Consider the following 10,965-nt stretch of genomic DNA (forward strand, 5'->3'; position numbering starts at 1 on the left):
CCGAACAACACATGAGGGTTAAAATACCTGCAATATGATTAATAATACTTAAAATACCTGGCATCTGCGTGACCAAACTACTTGCGAATTCTGCGAAGTCTACTTCTTTGCCTGAATATCCATCTGTAATCTATAAAACAAAGTCAAACAACCACCCGTCAAATAATTTAAAACAAAAGGTAGGCTACAGTCAACCCGCATACCTGTATGGCCTCCCTGCACGCCAGTGTGGAGCAAGGTGTGCACCTGCCTTACTCCACCGGGCAGAACCAAAACCCAACACCTTTGTTTCCCCCTACAGGTAGCCCGATAATATGCGGGTCGACTTACCCTCCCCTTTTCCCCGACCTGAGGCATATAGCACCCGCTACATATCTGACGTCTAAAACACATTGATCAGTAGATCTACTGTACATTGACACGTTGACATAAAACGTTTTTTGTTTTTTTTGTTTTTTTGCTGTTGGTAGTCGTATCGTATTTTCGGCTCAAAAACGTTGAGAGTGTGTTTACACACAAGCAGGAGCGTTACATGGAAACTTTTTTTCTTTCCTTTCCTTTTTTTTAAGGGTTGCCCATTATCTTAGTACCAGGAAGAAAGCAGCAGTCGTGTAAGCAGGCGAGGAGGAGGCAGCCCTTTGTGGACATATGAGGCAGCTGGCGTCGTAAGATTCAAGTTATGACTTTAATATGGCTGATAAGGGTCCGTTTTTAACCTCTTGTATTATTTTCTACTTATCGATCGGAGCCGCGATATTTCAAATCCTTGAAGAGCAAAACTGGGTTTCAGCAAAAGAAACATATATCCAAAACAAGATAGACATCCTGAGGAACAACACTTGTCTGACAAAGGAACAGTTGGATACAATTTTGCAGGTATGGACACATTTGTTATTATATTATGATGAAAAAAAAAACACTGAGGTGTCTGTTTAACTGTTAACTGTAAGTCTGTAGATCTTTGCGGAGATTGACGGAACAATCTGGCCACGACATCAACTTTTACAGATGTTACAGTAGTCTCTTAGATTATGCTTCTATTTCATATTTAATAGTCTAAATAAGCAGGTTCCAGGGAGGCAGAAAGGATCTGTTGGCTTTTGCGCGTCAGGACGCTACAAACAAAAAAACAGTTTAACTTGGTTTGGAAGAAACCGCACAGAAGAGGAACATAAAACTGCTAAACTAAGCCTAACACAGTTTAAACAACCATTGGACGAATCAAGGAGACTTGCACCTTTTTATGTACCCCCCCACAAATATGTGATTGTTTGAATAAAGGTGTGCCCCGAGGTGCAAAGCCTACGCACAGGCGGCCAGCTTTTGAGATTTTGGGAAGACTCACACACATCTTTAATGTGTCATTAAATGGAAATAATGATAAGAGTTCTTATTGTTTGCGGACGGGTTTCCTTGTTCTGCTGTGTTTACCGAGCAGATAGTGTCAAACGCTGCGGGCCAAGGTGTGGCCATCACCGGAGACAACCACCGCAACACGTGGGACTGGCCCAACTCTGTGGTGTTCGCTGCCTCCATCGTCACCACTATAGGTATGTGTGAAATATTCAGCATTCCACACTGTTACGTTAGTACACATTGTAATTGATAGCACCGCTTCATATCGGTAAAGAACAGAACAGCTCTGTGGTACACTGACTGGAGAAAAGAAAAAAAGGACTGTGGTGTTCTTATTGACAAAAAAAGTAACCCAGAATGCACTGGGGCAGAGCATGTGTAGACAAAAGCTGGCATTTGCAGCCATTGCCTCCCTCCGTTTCCCAGCTGTTCTCCCAGTCTGACATTTGACCCCTGCATATGAATCCACAGGTTATGGTAATGTTGCTCCCAGAACACAATGCGGCCGTGTGTTCTGCATCCTGTACGGTCTGTGTGGGATCCCCCTGTGTCTGGTGTGGATAAGTGAGCTGGGTTCCTTCTTTGGAGACCGGGCTAAACGTCTGTCTATGGTTCTGATTGATAAAGGTGTTTCAGTGGTAAGAATCTGACTGAGAGGCGGAGTTATCTCAACTCTGATTTCAAACACAGCTCCATATTAAAGACGTTTCCTTTCTCCTCCTTTGTCAGAAAAAGGTCCAGTTTACATGCACAGTTGTCTTCCTGTTATGGGGGCTGCTTTTGCACCTGGTGATCCCCCCATTTGTCTTCATGTCGGTAGAAAAGTGGAGCTACTTGGAAGGCATCTACTTTTCCTTTATCACCCTCACAACGGTTGGCTTTGGAGATTATGTGGCAGGTACATGTTTTATTCGTGACATGATTTCTTTGGTCATATTGTTTTCATTTGAAAGTCATGCCAGTGTGTCTACTCTTATTGTAGGTGTAAACCCAAATATAGACTACCCACGCCTGTACAGAGTGTGTGTAGAGTTATGGATCTACATGGGCCTGGCATGGCTGTCTCTGTTCTTCAGCTGGAACGTTCATATGGTAGTGAAAGCTCACGAAGTGCTGAAGAAAAGAAGACACAGGCACAGACGCCCCCCTGGTCAGGAGCCTCAGCCGGTGGAGGACAACGCACAGAAACCAATAAAGCCGCATGTCATCGACATTTTTAACTTTCTATCTGAGAGGGACGATGACTACAGCACTGTCATCAAACAGATTGGAGTGATGGCAAAGAAAAGGAAACCAGCAGAAAACATAAACCGCTCAAAGAGCTGCAGCGACATCTTGGCCACCGACATCCAAACCCTGGATCACTCGCCGCGGCACCGCCGTATGATTAGCATCAGCGACGTGTTCATGAACGCAAAGGCTGACAAGGACAAAGGGAAACAGGAGGACGTACAACCTCTAATACAAGACATGACAACGGAACCTGAACCAGCCATTTTCATGGGGACCGGCATGGGAGACGACAAAGACAGCTGTGAATTCGAAAACAAGGGCATCGTCTTCACTGTACCTGTTGAAGAGGCTGCAGATGAGGAGACCATACCGCATCCAGGCGGTGGTGACACTAGGTTTTCAATCTCCAAGGTAGCCGAGCAGAGTTTGTCATTGGATACAGATGAGAAAGGGTAAAATATCAGGGTTGTGGTTGTGCCTTAGGCTTCTGTGTCTTAACATTACAAATGCTGTATTAGGAGAAGAAACTACATTTTATTGGAATGATCCATAGAAACTGAGGCTGTGCTATCAAAACATTTCCTCCCTTACAATGAGAGCATTATATGTATTTTTCCTCACACAGAAACAAAACAAACTGATTTCCAAAATTACAATGATCAATTGGCATTAATGCAGCTCCAGAATTTGTGTATTGATGTATTCAATCAGTGCTTGGTTAGATGGATCACATCAACTCATCTCAACAAGTCAGGTCAATTTAGTCCCGTATAATTTTACATCTACATCCATAAAGCTACAAACACAGGTCACGTGCCAAATGAGCCAAAGAATCTCTTATTTTGTATCAAGATTTAGTTTTTCATCTTCTATTCATAAAGACTGAATGTTACAGAATTTTCTGTAATTATTAAATTAATAGTCCACACAGAATCAACAGACTATCTTAAAGTACACATAAGGGCTTTATGAAAGGCAGAGCCAATAAGCAGCTTTCCCTCATAGGGAGCTGCTACAGTGGAGGCCATGATCACACGGCCGTCATCAGTGTACTCCTGACTCACCACAGGCTGCTCTGAGTGGATGTTTTTGATCTTGATGATCTGGAAGAAATGTTAATTTTACATTTTATTGTTAATTATAACAATGAAGATGTATAATTAAAAAAAATCTAACCTCAGAGCCAGGTGGATCTTTAGGGTTGTAGTTTGCTAGCTTGTTGATATTTGGATGACATCCCAGCCACAGGTCACCTGTCTTGTGGTCCAGCTCTATGTTATCACAGAGGGATCCAACATCTACAGACTGGTTAGAAACATGAGATAAAGTATATTCTGTCCATCCTGTCCATCGGGAGTAGTGACACCAAATGAGTATTTAAAAACAGTCCAATGTTTTGGAATTGGCTCGTCTGTACTGTGACAGGAGTCAGCCCACTCTCATGACTATACATAGAATATGAAGCTACAGACTGCAGCCAGTTAGCTCAGCTTAGCATAAAGACTGCGTAGGTAAGAAACCTAAATGGCTGCTGTTTGTAGCTTCAAGCGTGGTGTTGATCAGTGAAACAAAAAGACTTCCAAAATACTGGATCATTTTGCTGACTGCCCTCACCTTAATATACACCAACTGCTCCCCGTCTTTTCTCTCAAAGACATCTATCTCATGGTCTATGATGTCAGACACGTATATATACCTGTAAACAAGAAATTCTGTTTCATTATTTCCATTTTGAACAAAATGCATGAGCTTATTATCAGCGATTGCTGAAATGAAGTGAGAATAACCGTTTGTCGGGAGAAATGTTGATGCCATTTGAGGCCATGATGCCGCTGGCTGCCACCCTCACTTCCTCTGGGCTGTAGTACACCACGTCACACCAAGGCATGCCCAGAATGACCATCAGCATGTGAAGTGCATCATTTTGAAAGAAGCGATGGTTTGTGGCATAGAAGCTCTCCGCTCCAACTGCGACAACATCATTCAGACTGAAATAATGATGGATGAAGTATACAAGCACTGTCAAATGTGCAATACAGCGGAAGGTTCGTTGTACAGTAGCTTACGTACCTGTGGAGGAAGGGGTGGCTGATAGTTTTTAGGTGAATGAGCGTATCCTCTTCAACAAAACGGAAGACCTCCACTTGGCTTTTGTGTTGAGGGTGGTTGACAACAAACAGGTAGATAGAGTCGTCTGAAAAACAGCAATCTGTGTTTCATTGTTCTCACCTTATCTCAGCTGTAAAAAGGCTGTAATGTTAGAGAGGAAACAGTAAACAGTGAACAGCTATCAGTGGAATCAAATTCCAGACAGTAAGACCGTTACATCCTGCACACATCCTGTGAACCAGAGCTGACCACTCTGTGTGGCAGTACAGGGCCACAACCAGTTGGTATCATACATTCATCCTTACTTTTGAGTCTGCTAGCTCGCAGCAATCGATCTCTATGCACAATGTCTTTTGTTTGTCAGTGACTCCTAGGGCTGGCCCTGCTGGGAACTCTTCTGTTATATGACAAATGTATTCTTTCTACTGATAAATCCAACAAAAACTAAGGTTGTAGTAGCCTAGAAAATTACATAAATGTAAATAGTGCACTTGAGAGGAAGATGACTGCTTGGAACCTGAAAAAAGGTCCCTGTGCTGCATACTAATTTCTATGGAAAAGGTTCCAGCGCTAGCATTTTTTCAATCGATTGGTTAAAAGAGCTTTCACTTTATAGTTTCACATGTTGCTTTCAAATGTTAGATACTTAATAGAAACTTCATTTTATATTTCATTTTTAGTCTAGATTAGTCAGAAGCTCAATTAACAGAAATTGGTGAGCATGTCTGCTGTAGTACATTTCATAACTCTGTACATGTGCCTGATGTAAATACTCTAAGTCTTCTTTTTTTACCATTTGTACCACGTCTTATGACAGCTGTACACGTGTATGCAAACACTTTGCATAGATTGATGGATTAAATAAATATTTTTCTTTACAAACTTCAGAGTGTTATACAGTATGTTAGTCGAGGTTGGGCAGTTTCTGCTCTAATAATGAGGTGTAACACCGGGTTTGAACATCACCTGCTTCATCGACATATACACTGATGCCATGTGGGTTAAACGAACTCAGGTCTAGCTCTCCTTTGATCTGCAGCTCCACCGGGATTGGCTTTGGATGCAGCAGATCCATCACAAACATTTTTCCCGGGTCATCAGAGAAACATGGTAATGCAGGGAACTTCAACCCCTGAGTGTAAAACAAAGAGAAAGATCAGTGACACATCATTCAACATCCTTAGATTCTTTAACAAATTTACAGTGTGTAGGAGTCAAGTGTAATTTTACTGTAATCAAACATAACAGCATACCGTACTTAGGAAAGCCAGTCCATCCTTAAGTATTGTGATATCCTCTGCTCCATATTCTGTAGAAAACAAAACAATTTGTTTACCGTTTAGCCTGAAGTTCCTTACCCTGTGCTCTTTGATAGGAGGTATTAACAGTGAGACTGTTTGCAGTCTCATGCAAACTTAAGTTTGTCATCTTAAAAAAACAGAAATTGTTTTGTAGTTTGTCATTAACTTAAAGCCACATCTCTGTGCTGTCTTCTGAGTTATGTTTGTTTTCTACTTTCTCTTTTAGTTTTCTATAATACTGTGTCATATTTATAGCACCCTTTTAGGTCTTACACAGTCAGAGCAGTCTGACACTTCACCTACTGTCCATTTTATGGTGTTCAATCACACATAACACATAAATGAACAAAGTCCACAATGTGAACTTCAACAAATACAAAAATATAAAGTAATATATATAATACATACCAATATTCTGTAAATAATGACAGTTGAGGTGTTTCACAGGCACTTCTCTGTTAGTAAGCATAAGTCTCCTGCCAAAAACCAATACCAAACCAAACTGAATATGACACAAGACTTTTAAAGCTTTCAAAACCATTCAAAACAAACATCGGTCTACCTTAACAGCATTATTACCAGTAGAAGTAGTTCATACTTACTGCAGGCTGAGATAGGAATGTCCAACAAACGCTGCAAAGGCAGCAACAACAGCTGTAAGAACCACTTTCTTCGACACAGCCATGTCTGAACCTACACAGGAAAACTTTCAAGATGCAATAACACAGCTGCACCTGCAGAGGGAGCTAAAAGCCACCAACACTTTTTGGAAAGCTAGCAGACAAGTGTTTCAAACTAAGAAATTAAACACTGTTGCTTTGCTGGTTTTTAAACTTGTTTTTTTTGTCAAATTGTGTGATCTAAGTATTATTTGTAAGTTTTCAGCTTCTATTATTTAAGTTTCATTCTTTAAAAAAATATATTCTAAAAATAAAATAAATCTCAAACTCAAATATTTATTGTCAAATACACAACAGTTTATTGTGAATCATTATTAATTGTAACTTCTTCTGTTTGAGAAATTAGCTTCAACATTTCTGAGAGGAATTGAACCTCAAAGGTAAACCTGGTAACCCAGAGAGAAGAAGAACAGAGAGCAGAACTAAGAAAGAAAAACAGAAAATCAACCAATATGAAGCCGAGGGCTTACACAGGGCCTAAGTCGATACATTATTTTGTGTAGCACCTCTGGAGCCTGGTGGATTAATAGAAACACAAAGCTTGAACAAGCAGTAAGATCCTGCCAACTCACACCTGCTGTCTGGTGGAAACTCACTCATCTGCAACACAATTCTTTTCATTTGATAGTGCAAAGAAATGAGAAGATTTTCTTTATACGTTTGATCGAAACTATTATTTTCCAAGGATTTCACAGTTCAGATATTCAGTGTAAAACAGGTAAAACCAGTGCTCCTATTAGCTCAGATATGATCAGGTATCAGATCCTGTATAGCAGGAAAAAAGGTGAACTTCATTTTTCAAGCCCCGATTACCTGATTGCATCTTATCAATCAGGTAGGAAATTTCTGGTTCTTTAACTTCATTGACTTGATAATTTTTAACCTCTTTTATCATCGGAACAGTCACTGACTATTGCAGATCACAGCACAGGGCTTTATGAAACACAGATCCGATGAGCAATTTCCCCTCATAGGGAGCCGCTACAGAGGAGCCCATGATCACATGGCCATCGTCTGCGTACACCTGAGTCACCACTGGCTGATCGGAATGGATGTTTTTGATGCGGATGACCTGAACAGACATCATACATGATAATGAGAAACAAATACATGAATGTGTGTAAACAGGTAAAAAAAGGGGGTGGGAGTGAACGAACCTCTGATCCTGGAGGGTCTTTGGGGTCAAACATGAACGCTTTCCATGCGTTAGGGTGACAGCCTAACCAAAGGTCACCACTCTCGGAGTCAACTTCAACGTTGTCACAAAGTGAACCCACGGAAACGGACTGGTGAGGTTTTACAAAATTTAAATATTGTCTTAATAATTGAAATCAATACAACAAAAGTAAGTTTACTTGATTTTTTTTAGACATTTTGAGTCACCAACCTTCACAGAGGCCAGTCCATTGTCTTCTTTCCGCTCCAACACATGAACGTTGTGGTCAAATAGATCCACCACATATACGTGCCTGTAGATAAAACAGTGCAAAAACATGTTTTAAATTTTAATAATCATAATGTACGGCCCTGTTGACCAATCCTACCTTTTGTCTGGAGAGATGTTTATTCCATTTGCAAAGTAAAAACCCTCAGAGACCACTTTTACATCCTGAGGACTGTAGTACACAACATTACCCCAAGGCTGAGCCAGAATAGGCTCCACCAGACCTTTAAGAAGTTCATGTGAAAAGTAGTGATCATTGGTGGCATAGAAGCTCTCCACTCCCACTGCCACGATGTCATTCACACTGGAAAGAGAAACAAATATTTAAATAATGACATGAAGCTGAAGCTTATGGTCAGTACAAACAAACTCTGTCACCACCACAGCATACCTGTAGAGAAGTTCATGCTTTATGGTTTTCAGATGCACCAGGGAGAAGTCATCCTCCACAAATTTGAACAGCTCTACTTGGCTTTTGTGTTCAGGGTGACTGACAACAAACAGGTATACTGCATTATCTGAGAAATGAGACAAAAAGAACAGAACAGGTCAAACTGAAAAGGGTGTATGTTATATGCAAGCATCTTAGCATCTAGAAAGGAAACCTGAGGCAAATTTGTACAGAGGCCCTGAAGGTCACATGCGTTTGCATTCCTTTGTAATATAATTTAAATTCCTTTTGATTCGTACAGTGTGTTTGTTATTCCACTCCAGCTATCACACTTTTCTATGGAAATTATGCACATTAAGAAACTCAATTTCACGCAATGGGGAAATACATTCATGACACGATGCATTCAGTGGTCATTGTTTTGAAAGGCAGATCTCTTACAGACTGCTGCGGCCGCTCTGCATGGCTGTGCATCTGAAGCTACTGTGGTTAAATTTATGGTGCTCATATTGGAATGGTGGGAGTGCTGTGCCCTTAACCTATCATCAGAGATGGCCACAGTGCCAAATCAATGTCTGCATTAAAGAGAGAGTCGGCATGGCAGACTACACCATGCTACACACAGGTCCTCAACCCTGTGATTAAAGAATAGTGGCATGTGCTGTGAAACACAGAGGAGCAGCACTGCACTTGCGTGTTTAGTTCAGTTGCAGAACACACAGAGCAGTCTCTGTCTGAAATTCACTCACTCAAAGGGGGCCCTTTCTATGTATCACAGTAGGTGATCACAGCAGGTTTGTCTACATACTCTACATGTACACACAAGCACATGTTAACCAGAAACCAGATATAACTTGGCCTGTTTTTTAAGGAGTCGGGTGCACTGAAATACATTTTTTGCATTGTGTTAATTATGAAGCAGGGTTTTGTCCCCAAACATAAGTGCTTTTACCACTTGGATCAGTGTAGAGACTGATGCCATGAGGGTTGAAGGACTCAAGGTCAAAGTTCCAGGGCATACGCAGCTCCACTGGCTTTATCCGAGGATCTTGGAGATTGAGGTAGTAGATCTTTCCTGTAACATCTGAGGATGGTAGTCCAGGATACTTCAGACCCTAGAAATATTACAAATATATGCATAAAAACAATCTCACCAGTAGTTACATATCATACATTTTAAGTGGATAAACCATAAATACATCAAATTAGTTCATCCAAAATCAAATATTCCTGCAGTGCCATTTATCCAACTCTTACAGAGTTGGTGTAGAGACTTCTGGCTTCTCTGCAGTTTAATGGCAAATGGCTAAAATGTCACATGCATCCATACCTAAGCCTGCAACCTGGGCTCATGCCCTCATTAATCACATCATCACATTCAATCGAGGTACTGGTTTTAAGGGGATTTCCCATATAGCCAATATTGCTGGCTCAGCAAACATATTTCTATGCTGTTGCATTGTTGTAATCTCTAAGTCTCTTGTCATCTGCATAGATGCATGTTGTATTCTGTGCAGCTGGTGGGTTTGAAATTGTTCACAACAACATCTGCAGATCACTGCTGAGGTTTATCTTTTGTTACTTTAAGCAGCACAAAGAGAAAGAGAGAGAGAGAGAGAGAGAGAGAGAGAGAGAGAGAGAGTCATAGTTCTGTTAAAAAACACAGCCACAGAGAAAAGATGGCCAGATGGATAAATAGGCCTGCAGGTCACGGGACACCAATATGAGCATAGCCTTTGTGATTGTGGAAGAAGAAAAGGGTCCTGCTTTCCATGATAAATGCCCTGACTGAGCTCAGACATATCTGGCTTCACTACACCTCAAATACTCACAGTGCTGATGAAGGCAAGTCCGTTTCCAAGGATCGTTATATCCTCTGACCCATGATCTGGAAGTTAAGATGCACAGGATGCACTGTTACTTTTTTTCTTAATCTTTTATGTTACTTTTTTGTGCATTATTGTCGCGGAGTTACTCACCCAGGTTTTTGAGTGGCACACAGTTGGGAAGGTGGTTCTGCTCCAGCTCCCTGGAAGCCAGCGTCCTCTTCCTGCAGTGGTTTCAAAAGTTACATTAGAGCAGGTGACCACAGCCAAACCCACCTTTTAAACTTTCTACAGTACCTCAGGTTAATAATCCTCTCCCCAAACAGCACTGCTAACACGGCTACTATTAGCGAGATAAAACCGAACTTTCCCATTTTAAAATCACAACTTTTTACACGAAGAGCTTTGTGGGACAACTGCGGGGCGTGCCACAACAAGCACGGCTGATGCTGCGTTCAAAACTGTCGGAGATACCGAAACAGCTCTCTTCTTACGATTCCTGTTTGTTTCATAGATCAAGTCATGCAGGCTCTGTATTGACACGTGGCCCCTCTATCAAATTACAACCACTTTTTTAAATGTAATTTACACTTGGATTAAACTGGCTTGTGCCTGTTATCAGTTG

The 10,965-nt window shown here is 41.2% G+C and overlaps 3 protein-coding genes across 3 annotated transcripts; 1 reads left to right on the top strand and 2 right to left on the bottom strand.

Moving 5' to 3' along the window:
• The first annotated feature begins 426 nt into the window (after positions 1-426).
• Positions 427-5,585, top strand: LOC114448298 (potassium channel subfamily K member 5-like). Its single transcript, XM_028425184.1, has 5 exons — positions 427-876; positions 1,439-1,550; positions 1,828-1,994; positions 2,086-2,254; positions 2,339-5,585. Exons 1-5 carry the CDS (start codon positions 691-693, stop codon positions 3,043-3,045), a joined length of 1,341 nt encoding a protein of 446 aa, XP_028280985.1. The 5' UTR covers positions 427-690; the 3' UTR covers positions 3,046-5,585.
• On the bottom strand, positions 3,479-6,718 carry LOC114448300 (serum paraoxonase/arylesterase 2-like). Its single transcript, XM_028425186.1, has 9 exons — positions 6,602-6,718; positions 6,408-6,475; positions 5,952-6,007; positions 5,665-5,830; positions 4,660-4,783; positions 4,377-4,577; positions 4,204-4,285; positions 3,766-3,894; positions 3,479-3,692 (listed from the first exon to the last, which is right to left on the bottom strand). Exons 1-9 carry the CDS (start codon positions 6,682-6,684, stop codon positions 3,531-3,533), a joined length of 1,071 nt encoding a protein of 356 aa, XP_028280987.1. The 5' UTR covers positions 6,685-6,718; the 3' UTR covers positions 3,479-3,530.
• A 333-nt stretch (positions 6,719-7,051) lies between these two features.
• Positions 7,052-10,780, bottom strand: LOC114448608 (serum paraoxonase/arylesterase 2-like). The gene is made up of 9 exons (XM_028425664.1): positions 10,638-10,780; positions 10,494-10,564; positions 10,347-10,402; positions 9,467-9,629; positions 8,515-8,641; positions 8,224-8,427; positions 8,067-8,148; positions 7,837-7,965; positions 7,052-7,751 (listed from the first exon to the last, which is right to left on the bottom strand). Exons 1-9 carry the CDS (start codon positions 10,712-10,714, stop codon positions 7,590-7,592), a joined length of 1,071 nt encoding a protein of 356 aa, XP_028281465.1. The 5' UTR covers positions 10,715-10,780; the 3' UTR covers positions 7,052-7,589.
• Positions 10,781-10,965: the final 185 nt, after the last annotated feature.

This window comes from Parambassis ranga, chromosome 16 (assembly GCF_900634625.1).
Source record: "Parambassis ranga chromosome 16, fParRan2.1, whole genome shotgun sequence".
Lineage (NCBI taxonomy): Eukaryota > Metazoa > Chordata > Actinopteri > Ambassidae > Parambassis > Parambassis ranga.

Coding starts and splice junctions, on each gene's coding strand:
- LOC114448298 (XM_028425184.1), top strand. CDS start 691: ATGGCTGATAAGGGTCCGTTTTTAACCTCTTGTATTATTTTCTACTTA. Junction 877..1,438: donor AGTTGGATACAATTTTGCAG/GTATGGACACAT, acceptor TTTACCGAGCAG/ATAGTGTCAAACGCTGCGGG. Junction 1,551..1,827: donor CTCCATCGTCACCACTATAG/GTATGTGTGAAA, acceptor ATGAATCCACAG/GTTATGGTAATGTTGCTCCC.
- LOC114448300 (XM_028425186.1), bottom strand. CDS start 6,684: ATGGCTGTGTCGAAGAAAGTGGTTCTTACAGCTGTTGTTGCTGCCTTT. Junction 4,784..5,664: donor TGTATATGTCGATGAAGCAG/GTGATGTTCAAA, acceptor GCTGTTTTTCAG/ACGACTCTATCTACCTGTTT. Junction 4,286..4,376: donor AACATTTCTCCCGACAAACG/GTTATTCTCACT, acceptor TCTTGTTTACAG/GTATATATACGTGTCTGACA.
- LOC114448608 (XM_028425664.1), bottom strand. CDS start 10,714: ATGGGAAAGTTCGGTTTTATCTCGCTAATAGTAGCCGTGTTAGCAGTG. Junction 8,642..9,466: donor TCTCTACACTGATCCAAGTG/GTAAAAGCACTT, acceptor CTCATTTCTCAG/ATAATGCAGTATACCTGTTT. Junction 7,752..7,836: donor AAGACCCTCCAGGATCAGAG/GTTCGTTCACTC, acceptor ATGTCTGTTCAG/GTCATCCGCATCAAAAACAT.